Below are 20,963 nucleotides of genomic sequence, written 5' to 3' on the forward strand. Positions count from 1 at the left end.
GCGATTTTTCCGGCCCCTCTTCACTATCGGGCCCTTCAGCGGCTCAAAGCTCTTCACCTTCGCCGGGGTCTTCGCTATGCGGACGAAGTTACCATCGGTCCGGAAGTTGTAGAGGAATTGCAGTGGTGGCTTCGACACGCTGTCGAATGGAACGGCAGGACTATCTTCAATGCCTGCCCGGACGTCATAATAGAGTCCGATGCGAGCCGCCACGGTTGGGGAGCTCGCTGCGGGCAAGACACCACAGGAGGGAGATGGTCCGCAGAGGAGTCTTCTCTCCACATCAATGCCTTGGAACTCTTGGCAGCATTCTTCGCTATCAGGAGCTTTCTCCCTCACCATTCCAATTGTTGCGTACTTGTACGCATGGACAATGTGGCGGCGGTTCAATATGTCAACCGCCTGGGAGGTACGAGGTCCAGAGTGCTGGCGGACATCGCGTCCACGTTCTGGCATTTCTGTTTATCCCGGGACATCATCCCGATTGCAGAATACCTTCCTGGTGTGTCCAACATCGTAGCAGATTGGAATTCTCGCTATTTGAAGGATTCCAGCGATTGGACGTTGGAACGATCTATTTTTCAGACTTTGAGGTCTCTTTGGGGTCCGTTACACACGGACCTCTTCGCATCCCGGCTCAATCGACAACTGCCTCGCTTTTACAGCTGGAGGCCGGATCCGGAAGCATCCGCAGTGGTTGCATTCCGTCAGATATGGGAATTGGGGACGCACTATGCGTTTCCCCCATTCAATATGATAACCAGAGTTCTTCTCCAAGTACTGAGTCAGAAGGCGACGGTGGTGTTGGTCACCCCTTGGTGGCCAACGCAACCATGGTCCCCCCTTCTTTTAGGGATGGCGATCGACTATCCTCGTTTGATTCCTCACTCGCCTCACCTTCTCACGAACCCAACCAAGGGTCCTCATCCCCTGATATTGGAGGGCAACCTTCCACTCCTCGCGTGGTTGGTTTCGGGGTCCCGGATGCCGGTGGTGACCTTTCGCAATCGGCTAGAGACCTCCTTGCCTTGGCCTGGGCCCCAGGGACTAGATCGGCATATCGATCAGCCTGGGCATTGTGGGTTCGTTGGTGTGATAGACGGCAAGTTGATGCCGTTCATGCACCTGTTTCAGTGATAGTGAATTATTTAGCAGACTCTTTTGAGTCTGGGAAATCCTACAGTTCACTAAACGTCTACAGATCCGCCATATCGGCGTATCATTGCCCGGTGGACGCGTTACCGGTGGGCAAACATCCTTTGGTATGTAGACTCTTACGAGGCGTAAGATTTAAACGTCCTCCCCGTCCTAGGTACCAGTCTACTTGGGATGTCTCCCTTGTGTTGGATTTATTTTCCTCCTGGGAGGATAATGACGCACTCGCTTTAAAGTTGCTATCCATCAAGCTTACTACACTGTTATGTTTAGTATCCATAAAACGGGTGTCGGATGTAAAGGCGCTGGATATTTCCAGGCGACAATTTTCGCCGGAAGGGGTACGGTTTTCGGTGGTTCGTAGGACTAAGACGGGACTTCAATCCGTCTTCTATCCCTTTTTTCCTGATCACCCACGTCTGTGTGTAGTACGCTGTCTACAATCGTATGAGTCGCGGACCGTGACTTTGAGATCTGAATCTTACAATCAGTTGTTGATATCATATGTCAAACCTCATCTTCCGGTATCCTCGGCCACTTTGGCCAGGTGGGTGAGGTCGGCCATGGAAATGGCTGGGATCGATATCTCTCTTTTTGGTGCCCACTCTTCTAGAGGGGCTATGGCCACCAAGGTGGTCACTTCAGGAGGTTCACTTTCGGATCTTCTATTGGCCGCTGATTGGTCGTCCGAGACGACTTTTCGGCAGTTTTATTTTAGACCTCAAACACACGTCTCTGTGTCTGTTCTATGACATATTTGTTATTATTTCTGTATGTAAGCACTGTTAGCTTTAAACTTGCAAGATATGAGCCTCCTGTCTGATATATAAATCGAGATTTTCCTAGCTAACGTGACGGAAAATATGAGTTATATGAAGACAGGAGGCGAGTATCTTCCCTCCCTACCCTCCCTGTTATGGTGTTTTTGTTTTCCTTCCAGGGTATTGAAAGGAGAAGACGAAGACAGCGGTGTTTCGGTGCAGCCTGATATGTTCTGTTGCAATTGTTCCTTAACAGTTTCGTTCCCGGTTTTCGGTCCTGTTGGCCGGAGGTTCGGAGTTACCAAGGAGGAGCTGTCCCGGATTCCGGCGTTCCGTGGTTCTGGTGACGGTCATGCAATTCGCATAAAGAAAGAGGAAGAGGATCTTCAAGCAGTCCCTTATATAGCAGCCAGCATGCTGGGATAGGAGGAGGAGTTTACAGGGGACTGCTGGGATATGTAGTTTTTAAAAAAAGATTTTATTAAATACGTTTGTATAAAGATTTTTCTGCTATGGGCATTAATTAAAGAAAGATTAATGCAAGATACTCGCCTCCTGTCTTCATATAACTCATATTTTCCGTCACGTTAGCTAGGAAAATCTCGATTTATATCCTGTATTATACTCCAGAGCTGTACTCACTATTCTGCTGGTGGGATCACTGTGTACATACATTACATTACTTATCCTGTACTGATCCTGAGTTATATCCTGTATTATACTCCAGAGCTGTACTCACTATTCTGCTGGTGAGATCACTGTGTACATACATTACATTACTTATCCTGTACTGATCCTGAGTTATACTTCAGAGCTGTACTCACTATTCTGCTGGTGAGGTCACTGTGTACATACATTACATTACTTATCCTGTACTGATCCTGAGTTATATCCTGTATTATACTCCAGAGCTGCACTCACTATTCTGCTGGTGAGGTCACTGTGTACATACATTACATTACTTATCCTGTACTGATCCAGAGTTATATCCTAACAAAACATAAACCAGCACAACTTTGCCATAACAAAAAAACAACATGAAATAACATAAACCCAAACTTTACATTTAAATAAAAGAACAAAAATCCTGCCTAACCGGCCAGCCCAGCTTTCCTACTAGAACTAGAAATATTATAACTACACCTTTCATAGCCAAACAACACACTCAGAAGAAACATAAAAATAGCACTATTTCGCTTTAACTCAAAACACCCAAACTCGGGAAAAATCATACATAGAAAACACAACAAGCACTCACACTGCACACCATGTTTTTTTTTTTTTTTTTTAAATAATAATATTAATAAAATAATAATAACACTATACCACACTCACACATGCACACATATATATCCATATATTAACTACATTTAACCAAGAAACCAAAAATAAATAAATAAATAAATAAATTAAATTCAACTCAAAATACCCAAACTCGGGAAAATATCACAGAAAACACAATACACACATGCTTACACACATCTTTACTACATACTACATATATAAACCAAAGAAAATAAATCCACAACAGGATACTAAAGAAACATTACTACAAAAACAAAACTGGTTCGACTGCCATGTCTATCTCTACTATAAATACTATATACTTAAAAAAATAAAAAATAAAAAAAAATACATTTTATAATAATATAACATACATTATACATACTATATACATAACTAACTATATACACTACTATACACAAACTATATACACCTATAAATAAACAGAAAACACACCTACAAATATAAAAGAACATTCTACACTAAACTGACCCTTCACGCACACCACCCTCCCTCCTGTACATGGGTCAGAGTTTTTTTCCATACAGTTCATAGTCCTCAATGTCCAGTCCACAACTGACCCATGTCAGGTCCACCAAAAGAAAAGACCACCACCACCCACAAATATACCCTCCCAACCTAGAACTCCTCCCAACCAACTTAACCATAACTAGCTTTAACATACATAAGCAAACAATACAACCAACTTTAGGCCCAAGTTCGGTGCCTGTAAGCCCTTCATAACCATAGCATCTGAAAACAAAACAAAAAGCTAGGGTGCACATGCATTAGCCCACCACCAGGAAGAAGGATGGCAATCCTGATACATACAAAATGTATATTCTTTCCCTAACTGCACCCTACCTCTCTCCCTACCAATATCCCTAAAGATAAACTGACCCTACTATCACCCTAACCCTGTCCCTGCATCACTGTCCCTAACAAAAACAAGGGTACTCTACCCAAAAGGTCTAGTACCTAGGGCACATCAAAAGAAAACCCTCTCCATAGGAGAGAAGCCCTACTGGTACCAAGACTGCCATACTCCAAAGAACTGATCTTCCCGAGGTCACCGGTGATGTTCCTACAGACCTCCACCTCGGAGAGGACTTTGTGCTGATTAGACACTAAACACCGTGCATTCCACGTGTAGTACCTAACCACTAAGCTGACTAAAAACAAAGTGCCCCGATCTCGGCCACCCAGGTTCCTGAATGCCCCATAAGCCCACTCTGGATAGGTAAGGCCGGCAAGTTGACTCCAGCCGATGGAAGCGCCCACCCGGTTGTAGACCCTTATATTAAAGGGACAATGAAGCAGGAAATGGTCCATGCTTTCCAGCATGTCCCCGCACTCTTCTCGGGGACATCCCCGGTCATCAGATCTCCTACACTTCAAATTGTCCCTCACATACAGCTTCCCCTGAAAGCAGCGCCAGGCCAAGTCCCAAAACTTCTGGGGGATCCTTTTCATATTTAAGAGATACAACCCCACCCTCAGATCCCGACCTGGGCAGTCCCTGAGCGCCAGAGGCTTCTGGAAGTGGGTCAACAGAACCCGTTTGTCAAGGAACTGCCTTGACTGGGTCCTGATCTCCCACACTCCCAGACCCCACCGACGTATCGCCTTCAGAGTCGGGGTAGCGTAAGCCGGAAGATATCCATGGGGTGTACGGAGGTCCTTCACTTGCCCTCCTGTCTCCCATTCCTGGAAGAAAGGCCGAAACCATTCCCTGCAGGAGAGTACCCATGGAGGAGCCCTCTCTGACCAGAGGTTTGAGATGTTGGCTTTCAAGAAGGTGTTTGTTAAGAACACCACAGGGTTTACCATAGATAAACCCCCTAGTCTCCTTGTGCGGTACGTAACCTCCCTCTTGACTAGGTTCATCCTGTTCCCCCATAACAGTTGGAAAAACAGGCTGTAGATCCTAGTGTGTAAGCCTCTGGCAAGATACATACACTGCCCAGATAGATAAACAAGGGGAGCAGGTACGATTTGATCAGGTGTACCCTTTCCCTGAGGGTCATAGACCAACCCTTCCACTGATCCACCCTATGAGTGGCATCCTGTAGCTTACTGTCCCAGTTTTTGGTGGGATAATCATCCTGGGCCGAATGTGATGCCCAGAATTTTTGCTGAGTCTTGGGGCCCTGGGAGGGTGTCCGGGAGATCAAAAGTGGGATCTCCCCCTCCCAGCCAGAGACTTTCACACTTATCCCGGTTGATCTTAGACCAGGATGCCTCCGAGTAGCGTTCCACCTCCGACATCACCACATCGACCTCCTCTCTCGAGGACACGAAAATGGTGACATCATCAGCGTACGCCACCACTCTCTGGGCGACATCCAGCTCCGCCAGACTCATCCCGACTCCCGCCAACGGCCCACAATCTACCCTCCGGACGAAGGGATCAATTGCGAACACGTATAAAAGCGGGCTCAAAGGACAACCCTGACGGACTCCGGACCCCACCTCAAAAGAGCGGCCAGACCACCCGTTCACCAGCGGGAAACTCTCTGCCCCTGCATATAAGGTCTTAAGCCAATTAATAAAAGCACACGGTAAGCCATATCTCAGGAGGACGGACCATAGGTACTCGTGGTTCACCCGATCAAATGCTTTGGCCTGATCCAGGGACAGCAAGTACCCCTTCCAGAGACCTGCACTACTCTGCTCCACTGCCTCCCGGACACCGAGAACAGCACTTAAGGTGCTTCGGCCTGGAACAGAGCAGTGCTGGGCCCCCGAAAGGAGCAAACTCCACCAACCGATTAAACAGTATCTTGGCCAGAAGCTTCCTGTCCGTATTGAGAAGAGCTATGGGCCTCCAATTCTCAATCCGGCTAGGATCTTTACCCTTTGAGAGAAGAATCAGGGCTGACCTCCTCATTGACCTAGGCAGAGTGCCCGAGGAGAGACACTCATTGAATACCACAGTCAAGAGGGGAGCTAAAGACTCCTTAAAGGTCTTGTACCACTCGGATGTTAAGCCATCCGGACCTGGCGACTTCTTGGGGGCAAGCCCCTCGATCGCCAGTCTCACTTCCTCTTCCTTAATTTCTTCTGCCAAAACGCCAAGAGAGGGGTCTACCCCTGGCTCAGGAATGGTTTCAGCCAGGAAAGCCGACATCTTGTCCCGATCTAGATCCTTCCTCCCCAAGAGGTGCAAGTAGAAGGATCTGACGACCTCCAGGATCCCTGATCTGGACCGATTCAGAGATCCCGTACTATCAATCAGTCCTGAGATGATTTTACTACTCACTGACATCTTGCAGTTTCTGTAAGGGTCGGGCGAGCGGTACTTCCCAAAATCCCTCTCAAAAACCAAAGATGCGTGCCTATCGTACTGACACCTCATCAGCAAGGACTTCACTCTGGAGATATCCTCCCGGCTACCTCCAGTCGAGACGAGAAACTCGAGTTTCCTCCTCAGACCCTGATACAAGCGATACCTGTTCAGGGACCTGAGGCTCGAGAGCTGGCGGAAGAACCCCGCAACCCGCTTCTTGAATATCTCCCACCACTCTGACTTACTACTACAAAGGTCCAGTAAAGGTACCTGACTCTGAAGAAAATCCTCAAAAGACTGTCTTACCTCCGCTTCCTCCAGGAGGGACGAATTCAGCTTCCAATAACCTTTACCCATCCGGGGGGTCTCTGAAACATTCAAGGAAAACAAAATCATACAGTGATCGGAGAACTCCACCTCAACCACGGACACTGCGGAAGAGACGGCTTCCTCCTTTAAATAAAACCTGTCTATCCTAGACCTGCAGCTACCTCGATGATAGGTGAAACCCGCGTGGCCTGAGGGGCTCCGGATGTGGGCGTCCTCTAGGCGAGCTTCCCTAACTATATTATTGAGAGCTATGCTGTCGTAAGCCAGCGGACCATTGGAACCTCTCCTATCTTGGGACCTTGTGACAGTATTGAAGTCCCCTCCAAAGATCACTTGCCGGCTAGTAAAAAGGAAGGGCTTGATCCTCATAAAGAGATCTTTGCGGCCCCACTTGGTTTGTGGGGCGTAGATGTTAATGAGCCGGAGCTCCTGTCCCTTCATGAGGACATCTAAGATCAGGCACCTCCCCATTTCTAACTCAATAACCCGTCTGCATTCAACCGGAGCGGTAAAAAGGACCGCCACCCCACTATACGGCTCAGCCGCAAGAGACCAGTGGGAGGGCCCGCGCCTCCACTCTCTCCTGGCTTTTACCAGGGAGGCTAGATCTGACAACCTGGTCTCCTGCAGATACAAAATATCGGCTTCAACACGGCCGAGAAAATCAAAGGCTGCGAATCTAGCCGTATCCGACTTTATGCTGGCACAGTTAATAGATGCCAGCGTCAATGGGGTGAGTGCCGCCATCATGGGTGATTGAGTTAGACGGCCCTAACCCCTCATTTCTGTTTTTTTTTCACCCCCTCACCCCCCCCAGATGAGGAGGCTTCTTTCCCTTTGGACCTCTTTTTAGACTCTGACTGGTCCATTTTTGAATCCCCATCTCCGCCTGGCTCTGGTTTGGCCCCATCCCCTGAGGAAACAGCCCCATCAGGACAGGGCCCAGTTCCCCCTGGAGGCTCCCCCACTTCAGGCACCCCATCCTCGACCCCCCCCCTCCAAGGAGGGGGAGGAGATGGCATCGAGTACAGAGTACCGGTTAGACAGATCAATCAGAGGGGGGGCAGGTAAGCTTCCGCTTGGGACCTGGTCCGTAGCACGGGGACTAGAGGGCTCCGACCTCTTCTTTCTCCCTTTACTGCCCTTCTTTTTTGGCCTCTCTTCACCCTCCTCATCCACACTTTCACAGTGGGAGGAATCGGAAAGATCGGCCTTGCTGCCCTCTTCTTTACAGATTCTCCCCATTTCCTCATCCAGCACATTCTCCCCCAGGGCCTCAGCAGTTTCAGGACTAACCTCTGGAGCAGGGCCAGAAGCTACCCCTGCCACATGGGAACTCTCCAGTTCCCTGCTCCTTCTCCGACTAGCCTCCCGCCTCAGCTTGGCGGGACTTTTCCTCCTCACTGACCCTGTTGCACCTTCACCCGCACTCGTGCCCTCCCCAGCTGAGGCAACATTACTGCTCTCCCCAGCCAAGGTGACCGTCGCACGGGCAAAGGCGCTAGGACAACGGCTGAAAGGGTGTCCTAAGACACCACACAGATGACACCTGATCTGCCTACAGGATGCGGCAAGATGACCTACCCCACCACACAGAGCACAGACCTGCACTGTACAGGCTGCGCTAAAGTGAGTGGGGCTGCCACACCTGTGACAGACCTTGGGCTGCCCCTGGTAGAAAATTTGGATTCTGTCTCTCCCAAGAAAAGCAGCTGATGGGATGTGGGCAACAGTGCTCCCCGAACGCTTCAGTTTGACGGAAAACGTCCAGGCCCCAGACCAGATCCCATGTTCGTCGTAGTTCTTTTTCGGCATGTCCGTCACATCACCATATCTGCTGAGCCAGGTCATGATATCATAGCATGAAAGTGATTCGTTACGTGTCAAAACGGTCACTTTCTTGACCAAATTCTGACGGGATATCGCCTTTACGGCAAAATCCCGCCAGCCGGGCTCGCTTTTCACCACCTCATAGTTCGACCAGAAGAGTTCCAAACCCTCTGGCCGAACGAAGCTGATATCAAACTCGGAAGTACCGTAGGGGTGGATCAGGGCAAAGATGTCATTTGCCCTGAATTCCATCCGGAGGAGGAGCTCAACCACCTTACCCCGAGGCGGACACGCATCTTCGCCCCTCCACACTAAACGGACCACATTCCTACGGCCACTTTCCTGCCCGGATGTCGGAAGGGACCAGACCACCTCCCCGTTTTGTTCTCGGAAGGCGCCTAAGCCGTGTCTTTCTATCCAAAAAGACAGGTCAACCTCACCCCTCCCCTCTACATGGATTGACCTGTCTCCCCTACGTAGAGCCTCCAGGAGGCGCTAATGCAAGTGACCCCCAGAGCCAGATGGAGATGGGGATCCCCCTGATCCCCCGGCAGTGACGCTGGCATAGCTTCTGGGAGAAGCAGCCACTACCGGGGGGGCAGTCGAACCAGAAACCAAACCAGGACCCTTATTCTTAACAGAGGTGTCAGCCACCAAACCTCTCTCTGCCATTCCACTACCACTCCTCACCTGAATTTCGCTAGCACCCCTCTCTTGCACCCCATTTGCACTCCTCTCTTGCACTCCACTTGCACCCCTCTCTTGTACTCCACTTGCACCTCTCTCTTGCACTCCACTTGCACCCCTCTCTTGCACTCCACTTGCACCCCTCTCTTGCACTCCGCTTGCACCCCTCTCTTGCACTCCACTTGCACCCCTCCCTTGCACTCCACTTGCACCCCTCCCTTGCACACCACTTGCACCCCTCTCTTGGACACCACTTGCACCCCCCTCATCCACACTACTACCACAACTCCTCCCATGCACACTACCATAACTCACATTCTGCACATTACCATTTTTGCTTTCACTTTCACTCTTGCCTACACTCTCCATTGTATTACAGGCTGGGCTGGCTGGGTCTTTTGTTTCATGTACAAGGGTTGCCGGTTTTAGGATTGGCGCTGTAGAGTTCTTCCTTCCACTCTCCTGGGATGCAGAGATAGGCTCCGCCTCTGACATGGGTGGCCACGCCCCCCCACAAAATGCTGTACATCTTGGCGGGAGCTGTCCCTCCAGACGCACTCCCGCCCCATCAACGTCACCTAGGGGACCGCCCCCTGAACCAACAAGGTCCGGCGCCCAGACACTCCCCCCCCTCATAGGGGAGTGCCCTGCAGCGCCAGGACCTGTACCGCCCACTTCAACCGAGGGACCGCCCCCCGGACGGGTGAATCTGCCGCTATTTTCTGGCGCCTGGACACCCTCCCCCCTCACAGGAGGGTGCCCTTTTTTTTCTATAGCACCCGCGGCCATTTTGGGTGCACTACTGTATCCCCCATGCTGGCCCCGCTCCACTACAGAAACGGGGTCTGGCAGATTGGGGGACCCAGCACCCTGAGCTGACTTCTCAGCCGACCCAGGTTGCTGGAAAGAAGAAAATACAAATTTCACTCCTTGTGCCTTCTTCCTCTTCTTGCCCTTCACTTTCTTCCTCTTCCCCTTCTCTTCTGGGCCCAAATCATCACCAAAAGTGAAGTTCTCCAGACGGGTGGGGGACTACTGCATAACAATAGCACGCAGGAGACCCCCATCTGCCGAGCTGCTGCCATCACTGCAGTCACTGCCGTCATCATCCTCACTGGAGGGAGGTAAGGCCACCTGAGCCGGGTTTATATAGTCCGCACTGAGGGTAAGTGGGGGGTCTGGGGTAACAGTGGTGGTACAAACAGAACCCGTGTCCATATCCCCCTCACTCACATCCCCCTCCTCACCTCCCTCCATCTCCTCCTCCTCGCTCTGGCAGTCATCTTGGTGACAATCTTTTTCTGAACCTCTGGAGACCCCCTTTTTGGGGAACCTCTCCTCATTAAGTATCTTCTCACTGAAGAAGCCGGCTCCAGCCACAATGTCCGCTCTCAGCTGAACAATCTCCTCCACCTCTTTCTTTAGTGCTCTCACCTTTGCAGTGAACGCTGCTCTCTTGCCCTTGGCTGCTGTATCCGCCTGGTAAGTTGTAAACTTTATGTCTTCTCTAAGACCTCGCAGCTGTTTCCCAAGTTGCTCATATTGGGCCATCTTTGCCTGGATTCTAGATCCGAAAGTCTCCAGGGATTCCCTTGGCTCCTTTACCCCCCATTGCTGGGGTTCTGAGGAGCCTGAGGTAGAAGCCTTCACTCCACTCCTCTGCCTGGATGAGCTTCTTTTCCCAGAGGAACTTTTTCTGGAAGCCTTGCAGCTCCCAGCTGGGGATGAGGGAGGGGGCCCCACATGGCGATAGGCCCTGGTGGATCGTCTCACCCCATCCTGGCTGCTGGCCGTCGCATTTTCCTTTGCACCCACCGCCGGCCTGGTACGGGGAGTGCAAGATGAAGCCTCCTGGGGCTCCATAGCAGGAAAACCCTCTACCCAGGTATCTGCCACACACCTGGGGAGGGGCGGATGGAAATCACTGCTTCACTGGAAGAGTCTGGAAGTAACAGGAGCTCAGACACACCCAACCTCTCTCCAGAGCTGTACTCACTATTCTGCTGGTGAGGTCACTGTGTACATACATTACATTACTTATCCTGTACTGATCCTGAGTTATATCCTGTATTATACTCCAGAGCTGTACTCACTATTCTGCTGGTGGGGTCACTGTGTACATACATTACATTACTTATCCTGTACTGATCCTGAGTTATGTCTTGTATTATACCCCAGAGCTGTACTCACTATTCTGCTGGTGGGGTCACTGTGTACATACATTACATTACTTATCCTGTACTGATCCTGATTTATATCCTGTATTATACTCCAGAGCTGCACTCACTATTCTGCTGGTGAGATCACTGTGTACATACATTACATTACTTATCCTGTACTGATCCTGAGTTATATCTTGTATTATACTCCAGAGCTGTACTCACTATTCTGCTGGTGAGATCACTGTGTACATACATTACATTACTTATCCTGTACTGATCCTGAGTTATATCCTGTATTATACTCCAGAGCTGTACTCACTATTCTGCTGGTGAGATCACTGTGTACATACATTACATTACTTATCCTGTACTGATCCTGAGTTATACTCCAGAGCTGTACTCACTATTCTGCTGGTGAGGTCACTGTGTACATACATTACATTACTTATCCTGTACTGATCCTGAGTTATATCCTGTATTATACCCCAGAGCTGTACTCACTATTCTGCTGGTGAGATCACTGTGTATATACATTACATTACTTATCCTGTACTGATCCTGAGTTATACTCCAGAGCTGTACTCACTATTCTGCTGGTGAGGTCACTGTGTACATACATTACATTACTTATCCTGTACTGATCCTGAGTTATATCCTGTATTATACCCCAGAGCTGTACTCACTATTCTGCTGGTGAGATCACTGTGTACATACATTACTTATCCTGTACTGATCCTGAGTTATATCCTGTATTATACTCCAGAGCTGTACTCACTCTTCTGCTGGTGAGGTCACTGTGTACATACATTACATTACTTATCCTGTACTGATCCTGAGTTATATCCTGTATTATACTCCAGAGCTGTACTCACTATTCTGCTGGTGAGGTCACTGTGTACATACATTACATTACTTATCCTGTACTGATCCTGAGTTATATCCTGTATTATACTCCGGAGCTGTACTCACTATTCTGCTGGTGGGGTCACTTTGTACATACATTACATTACTTATCCTGTACTGATCCTGAGTTATATCCTGTATTATATTCCAGAGCTGTACTCACTATTCTGCTGGTGAGGTCACTGTGTACATACATTACATTACTTATCCTGTACTGATCCTGATTTATATCCTGTATTATACTCCAGAGCTGTACTCACTATTATGCTGGTGAGGTCACTGTGTACATACATTACATTACTTATCCTGTACTGATCCTGAGTTATATCCTGTATTATACTCCAGAGCTGTACTCACTATTCTGCTGGTGAGATCACTGTGTACATACATTACATTACTTATCCTGTACTGATCCTGAGTTATATCCTGTATTATACTCCAGAGCTGTACTCACTATTCTGCTGGTGAGATCACTGTGTACATACATTACATTACTTATCCTGTACTGATCCTGAGTTATACTCCAGAGCTGTACTCACTATTCTGCTGGTGAGGTCACTGTGTACATACATTACATTACTTATCCTGTACTGATCCTGAGTTATACTCCAGAGCTGTACTCACTATTCTGCTGGTGAGATCACTGTGTACATACATTACATTACTTATCCTGTACTGATCCTGAGTTATATCCTGTATTATACCCCAGAGCTGTACTCACTATTCTGCTGGTGAGATCACTGTGTATATACATTACATTACTTATCCTGTACTGATCCTGAGTTATACTCCAGAGCTGTACTCACTATTCTGCTGGTGAGGTCACTGTGTACATACATTACATTACTTATCCTGTACTGATCCTGAGTTATATCCTGTATTATACCCCAGAGCTGTACTCACTATTCTGCTGGTGAGATCACTGTGTACATACATTACTTATCCTGTACTGATCCTGAGTTATATCCTGTATTATACTCCAGAGCTGTACTCACTCTTCTGCTGGTGGTCACAACCTTCTCTACTTCTTCCTAGGCTTAGATCTGTACCCTCAATGCATCACCCTGAACTGTATATCTTTGTTGAATCAGCCCCATAGTGCTCTCCATGGTCACATGTATATCTGTACTGTATATTAGTCTCCATTACCCACCTACTGGCTTCTCACACACCAGGCCGTCCGTCATGGCGGTGCAGGGATTCGCCTTCAGTCCGGCCACCTCTGCCCTCTCCAGGTAGGCACAGAACCCCGAGTCACTGGGCTCACCCGGGAGCCACTGCAGGGTGGTGTTAGTGAAGGGGCACATGTCCTCCCAGCCCCAATAGGAGACATTGATCTTCCGTAATCCAACCCACGGGGAGAGTTTCTGGAAACGAGAAAAGAGAGATTTAAAGCGTACCTGTCATAGTGCAAGAAAAAATAAAAAAGTGATCTGTTACTCAGGACCCAATCCTGATCATGCGCATATACTGTTTATGTGTCTCTGACCTATATATCCAGAGATATAAGCATTTATCTGCTGGTGAGTTACATTTTCATTGTGCAGGCTGGAGGGGGCGTGTCAGTCTGTCTCCCTCACAGGAGCAAGCCTGTGCAGTCAGCCAATCAGTACTCTCTACTCTGTAACCCTTTCCTCTCTGGTTTTATGCTGTGTCATGTGTCAGAGGAAGATACTTGGAGCTTGCCTGCAGTAATCAGAAGACATTATGGTGAATTCATAACAGGATAAAATGTATAAATATAAGAATAGATCTTTATAAAATTAGTGCAAGGATTTTTTAGATAAAAGTACAGCATTTTTATGACTACATGTTCTATCTGTTTTATCTTCTCCTAGTAAAGCTGGATGCTAATAAGCATAGCTGTTAAATGTGTTTCATTCATCTTTCACAGACTCCTGAATGTCTGATCAACTTCTTTGTCATTCAGGAGTCCGAGAAAGCTTTGACTATTTCAGCATGCTGGGAGTTGTAGTTTAGTAACAACTGAAGCTGCAATGTTTGTAAATAACTGTGTTAGAGCAGTGTTGCCTCCAGCTGTTGTAAAACTACAGCTCCCAGCATGACCACGCATCCTTTATCTGTAGTTTTACATACACAATAGAAATCTCCTATACTGGATACCGGTATGCTTTACGGCCGGTATCCAGTATGCTGTAAAATCTAGACTAGTCTGTCTGGCAAAAAGACAGGCGACCCCTAGTGGCGGCTATTTTGAGCTTGAATTTCAGGTGAAAATGTAATTTTTTTTAACAGGTGTATATTGTGAAATGTCATATTATAATGAGTCCTGCAATATATGAAAAGTTTTTCACAATTACAGCGCCTCTTTAAGTTATATTATATAGGAGGTGACATCACTACTCTCCAGATATATATTATATTATATAGGAGGTGACATCACTACTCTCCAGATATATATTATATTATATTATATAGGAGGTGACATCACTACTCTCCAGATATATATTATATTATATAGGAGGTGACATCACTACTCTCCAGATATATATTATATTATACAGGAGGTGACATCACTGCTCTCCAGATATATATTATATTATACAGGAGGTGACATCACCGCTCTCCAGATATATATTATATTATACAGGAGGTGACATCACTGATCTCCAGATATATATTATATTATACAGGAGGTGACATCACTGCTCCCCAGATATATATTATATTATACAGGAGGTGACATCACTGATCTCCAGATATATATTATATTATACAGAAGGTGACATCACCGCTCTCCAGATATATATTATATTATATAGGAGGTGACATCACTACTCTCCAGATATATATTATATTATACAGGAGGTGACATCACTGCTCTCCAGATATATATTATATTATACAGGAGGTGACATCACTGCTCTCCAGATATATATTATATTATACAGGAGGTGACATCACTGCTCTCCAGATATATATTATATTATACTGGAGGTGACATCACTGCTCTCCAGATATATATTATATTATACCGGAGGTGACATCACTGCTCTCCAGATATATATTATATTATACAGGAGGTGACATCACTGCTCTCCAGATATATATTATATTATACAGGAGGTGACATCACTGCTCTCCAGATATATATTATATTATACAGGAGGTGACATCACCGCTCTCCAGATATATATTATATTATACAGGAGGTGACATCACTGCTCTCCAGATATATATTATATTATACAGGAGGTGACATCACTGATCTCCAGATATATATTATATTATACAGGAGGTGACATCACTGCTCTCCAGATATATATTATATTATACAGGAGGTGACATCACCGCTCTCCAGATATATATTATATTATACAGGAGGTGACATCACTGCTCTCCAGATATATATTATATTATACAAGAGGTGACATCACCGCTCTCCAGATATATATTATATTATACAGGAGGTGACATCACTGCTCTCCAGATATATATTATATTATACAGGAGGTGACATCACTGCTCTCCAGATATATATTTTATTATATAGGAGGTGACATCACTGCTCTCCAGATATATATTATATTATACAGGAGGTGACATCACCGCTCTCCAGATATATATTATATTATACAGGAGGTGACATCACTGCTCTCCAGATATATATTATATTATACAGGAGATGACATCACTGCTCTCCAGATATATATTATATTATACAGGAGGTGACATCACTGATCTCCAGATATATATTATATTATACAGGAGGTGACATCACTGCTCTCCAGATATATATTATATTATACAGGAGGTGACATCACTGCTCTCCAGATATATATATTATATTATACAGGAGGAGACATCACTGCTCTCCAGATATATATTATATTATACAGGAGGTGACATCACTGCTCTCCAGATATATATATATTATATTATACAGGAGGTGACATCACTGCTCTCCAGATATATATTATATTATACAGGAGGTGACATCACTGCTCTCCAGATATTTATTATATTATACAGGAGGTGACATCACTGCTCTCCAGATATATATTATATTATACAGGAGATGACATCACTGCTCTCCAGATATATATTATATTACACAGGAGGTGACATCACTGCTCTCCAGATATATATTATATTATACAGGAGGTGACATCACTGCTCTCCAGATATATATTATATTATACAGGAGGTGACATCACTGATCTCCAGATATATATATATTATAGAGAAGGTGACATCACCGCTCTCCAGATATATATTATATTATATAGGAGGTGACATCACTGCTCTCCAGATATATATTATATTATACAGGAGGTGACATCACTGATCTCCAGATATATATTATATTATACAGGAGGTGACATCACTGCTCTCCAGATATATATTATATTATACAGGAGGTGACATCACTGCTCTTCAGATATATATTATATTATACAGGAGGTGACATCACTGCTCTCCAGATATATATTATATTATACAGGAGGTGACATCACTGCTCTCCATATATATATTATATTATACAGGAGGTGACATCACTACTCTCCAGATATATATTATATTATACAGGAGGTGACATCACTGCTCTCCAGATATATATTATATTATACAGGAGGTGACATCACTGCTCTCCAGATATATATTATATTATACAGGAGGTGACATCACTGCTCTCCAGATATATATTATATTATACAGGAGGTGACATCACTGCTCTCCAGATATATATTATATTATACAGGAGGTGACATCACTGCTCTCCAGATATATATTATATTATACAGGAGGCGACATCACTGCTCTCCAGATATATATTATATTATACAGGAGATGACATCACCGCTCTCCAGATATATATTATATTATACAGGAGGTGACATCACTGCTCTCCAGATATATTATATTATACAGGAGGTGACATCACTGCTCTCCAGATATATATTATATTATACAGGAGGTGACATCACTGCTCTCCAGATATATATTATATTATACAGGAGGTGACATCACTGCTCTCCAGATATATATTATATTATACAGGATATGACATCACTGCTCTCCAGATATATATTATACAGGAGGTGACATCACTGCTCTCCCGATATATATTATATTATACAGGAGGTGACATCACTGCTCTCCAGATATATATTATATTATACAGGAGGTGACATCACTGCTCTCCAGATATATATTATATTATACAGGAGGTGACATCACTGATCTCCAGATATATATTATATTATACAGGAGGTGACATCACTGCTCTCCAGATATATATTATATTATACAGGAGATGACATCACTGCTCTCCAGATATATATTATATTATACAGGAGATGACATCACCGCTCTCCAGATATATATTATATTATACAGGAGGTGACATCACTGCTCTCCAGATATATATTATATTATACAGGAGGTGACATCACTGATCTCCAGATATATATTATATTATACAGGAGGTGACATCTCTGCTCTCCAGATATATATTATATTATACAGGAGGTGACATCACTGCTCTCCAGATATATATTATATTATACAGGAGGTGACATCACTGCTCTCCAGATATATATTATATTATACAGGAGGTGACATCACTGCTCTCCAGATATATATTATATTATACAGGAGGTGACATCACTGCTCTCCAGATATATATTATATTATACAGGAGGTGACATCACCGCTCTCCAGATATATATTATATTATACAGGAGATGACATCACTGATCTCCAGATATATATTATATTATACAGGAGGTGACATCACCGCTCTCCAGATATATATTATATTATACAGGAGGTGACATCACCGCTCTCCAGATATATATAATATTATACAGGAGGTAACATCACTGCTCTCCAGATATATATTATATTATACAGGAGGTGACATCACCGCTATCCAGATATATATTATATTATACAGGAGGTGACATCTCTGCTCTCCAGATATATATTATATTATACAGGAGGTGACATCACTGCTCTCCAGATATATATTATATTATACAGGAGGTGACATCACTGCTCTCCAGATATATATTATATTATACAGGAGGTGACATCACTGCTCTCCAGATATATATTATATTATACAGGAGATGACATCACTGCTCTCCAGATATATATTATATTATACAGGAGATGACATCACTGATCTCCAGATATATATTATATTATACAGGAGGTGACATCTCTGCTCTCCAGATATATATTATATTATACAGGAGGTGACATCACTGCTCTCCAGATATATTGTTACGCCGAGCGCTCCGGGTCCCCGCTCCTCCCCGGAGCGCTCGCTTCACTCTCCCCGCTGCAGCGCTCCGGTCAGATCCACTGACCCGGGGCGCTGCGATTCCGCTGCCAGCCGGGATGCGATTCGCGATGCGGGTAGCGCCCGCTCGCGATGCGCACCCCGGCTCCCGTACCTGACTCGCTCTCCCTCGGTCCTGTCCCGGCGCGCGCGGCCCCGCTCCCTAGGGCGCGCGCGCGCCGGGTCTTTGCGATTTAAAGGGCCACTGCGCCGCTGATTGGCGCAGTGATTCCTATTAGTGTCTTCACCTGTGCACTTCCCTATATCACCTCACTTCCCCTGCACTTCCTTGCCGGATCTTGTTGCCATTGTGCCAGTGAAAGCGTTCCTTGTGTGTTCCTAGCCTGTGTTCCAGACCTCCTGCCGTTGCCCCTGACTACGATCCTTGCTGCCTGCCCCGACCTTCTGCTACGTCCGACCTTGCTTCTGTCTACTCCCTTGTACCGCGCCTATCTTCAGCAGCCAGAGAGGTTGAGCCGTTGCTAGTGGATACGACCTGGTCACTACCGCCGCAGCAAGACCATCCCGCTTTGCGGCGGGCTCTGGTGAAAACCAGTAGTGGCTTAGAACCGATCCACTAGCACGGTCCACGCCAATCCCTCTCTGGCACAGAGGATCCACTACCTGCCAGCCGGCATCGTGACAGTAGATCCGGCCATGGATCCCGCTGAAGTTCCTCTGCCAGTTGTCGCTGACCTTACCACGGTGGTCGCCCAGCAGTCACAACAGATAGCGCAACAAGGCCAACAGCTGTCTCAACTGACCGTTATGCTACAGCAGTTACTACCACAGCTTCAGCAGTCATCTCCTCCACCGGCTCCTGCACCTCCTCCGCAGCGAGTGGCCGCTCCTGGTCTACGCCTATCCTTGCCGGATAAATTTGATGGGGACTCTAAGTTTTGCCGTGGCTTTCTTTCCCAATGTTCCCTGCATCTGGAGATGATGTCGGACCGGTTTCCCACTGAAAGGTCTAAGGTGGCTTTCGTAGTCAGCCTTCTGTCTGGAAAAGCCCTGTCTTGGGCCACACCGCTCTGGGACCGCAATGACCCCGTCACTGCCTCTGTACACTCCTTCTTCTCGGAAATCCGAAGTGTCTTTGAGGAACCTGCCCGAGCCTCTTCTGCTGAGACTGCCCTGTTGAACCTGGTCCAGGGTAATTCTTCCGTTGGCGAGTATGCCGTACAATTCCGTACTCTTGCTTCAGAATTATCCTGGAATAATGAGGCCCTCTGCGCGACCTTTAAAAAAGGCCTATCCAGCAACATTAAAGATGTTCTGGCCGCACGAGAAATTCCTGCTAATCTACATGAACTTATTCACCTAGCCACTCGCATTGACATGCGTTTTTCCGAAAGGCGTCAGGAACTCCGCCAAGATATGGACTCTGTTCGCACGAGGCGTTTCTTCTCCTCGGCTCCTCTCTCCTCTGGTCCCCTGCAATCTGTTCCTGTGCCTCCCGCCGTGGAGGCTATGCAGGTCGACCGGTCTCGCCTGACACCTCAAGAGAGGACACGACGCCGTATGGAGAACCTCTGCCTGTACTGTGCTAGTACCGAACACTTCCTGAGGGATTGTCCTATCCGTCCTCCCCGCCTGGAAAGACGTACGCTGACTCCGCACAAAGGTGAGACAGTCCTTGATGTCTACTCTGCTTCTCCACGTCTTACTGTGCCTGTGCGGATGTCTGCCTCTGCCTTCTCCTTCTCTACTGTGGCCTTCTTGGACTCTGGATCTGCAGGAAATTTTATTTTGGCCTCTCTCGTCAACAAGTTCAACATCCCAGTGACCAGTCTCGCCAGACCCCTTTACATCAATTGTGTAAACAATGAAAGATTGGACTGTACCATACGTTTCCGCACGGAGCCCCTTCTTATGAGCATCGGATCTCATCACGAGAGGATTGAACTTTTGGTCCTCCCCAATTGCACCTCGGAAATTCTCCTTGGACTTCCCTGGCTTCAACTTCATTCCCCAACCCTGGATTGGTCCACTGGGGAGATCAAGAGTTGGGGGTCCTCTTGTTCCAAGGACTGTCTAAAACCGGTTCCCAGTAACCCTTGCCGTAACTCTGTGGTTCCTCCAGTAACCGGTCTCCCTAAGGCCTATATGGACTTCGCGGATGATTTCTGCAAAAAACAAGCTGAGACTCTACCTCCTCACAGGCCTTATGATTGTCCTATCGACCTCCTCCCGGGCACTACTCCACCCCGGGGCAGAATTTATCCTCTCTCTGCCCCAGAGACTCTTGCCAT

At 46.5% G+C, this 20,963-nt stretch overlaps 1 protein-coding gene across 2 annotated transcripts in view; it reads right to left on the minus strand.

The window, feature by feature from the left end:
• Positions 1–20,963, minus strand: part of ATRNL1 (attractin like 1) — a 638,934-nt gene that overhangs the window by 429,926 nt on the left and 188,045 nt on the right. For both annotated transcript variants that reach the window (XM_056531006.1, XM_056531007.1), the window contains exon 16: positions 13,555–13,768. In XM_056531006.1, the coding sequence (XP_056386981.1) occupies positions 13,555–13,768 (214 nt within the window). The remainder of the gene's footprint in view (positions 1–13,554; positions 13,769–20,963) is intronic.

The sequence above is a fragment of the Hyla sarda genome, chromosome 7 (genome assembly GCF_029499605.1).
Source record: "Hyla sarda isolate aHylSar1 chromosome 7, aHylSar1.hap1, whole genome shotgun sequence".
Lineage (NCBI taxonomy): Eukaryota > Metazoa > Chordata > Amphibia > Anura > Hylidae > Hyla > Hyla sarda.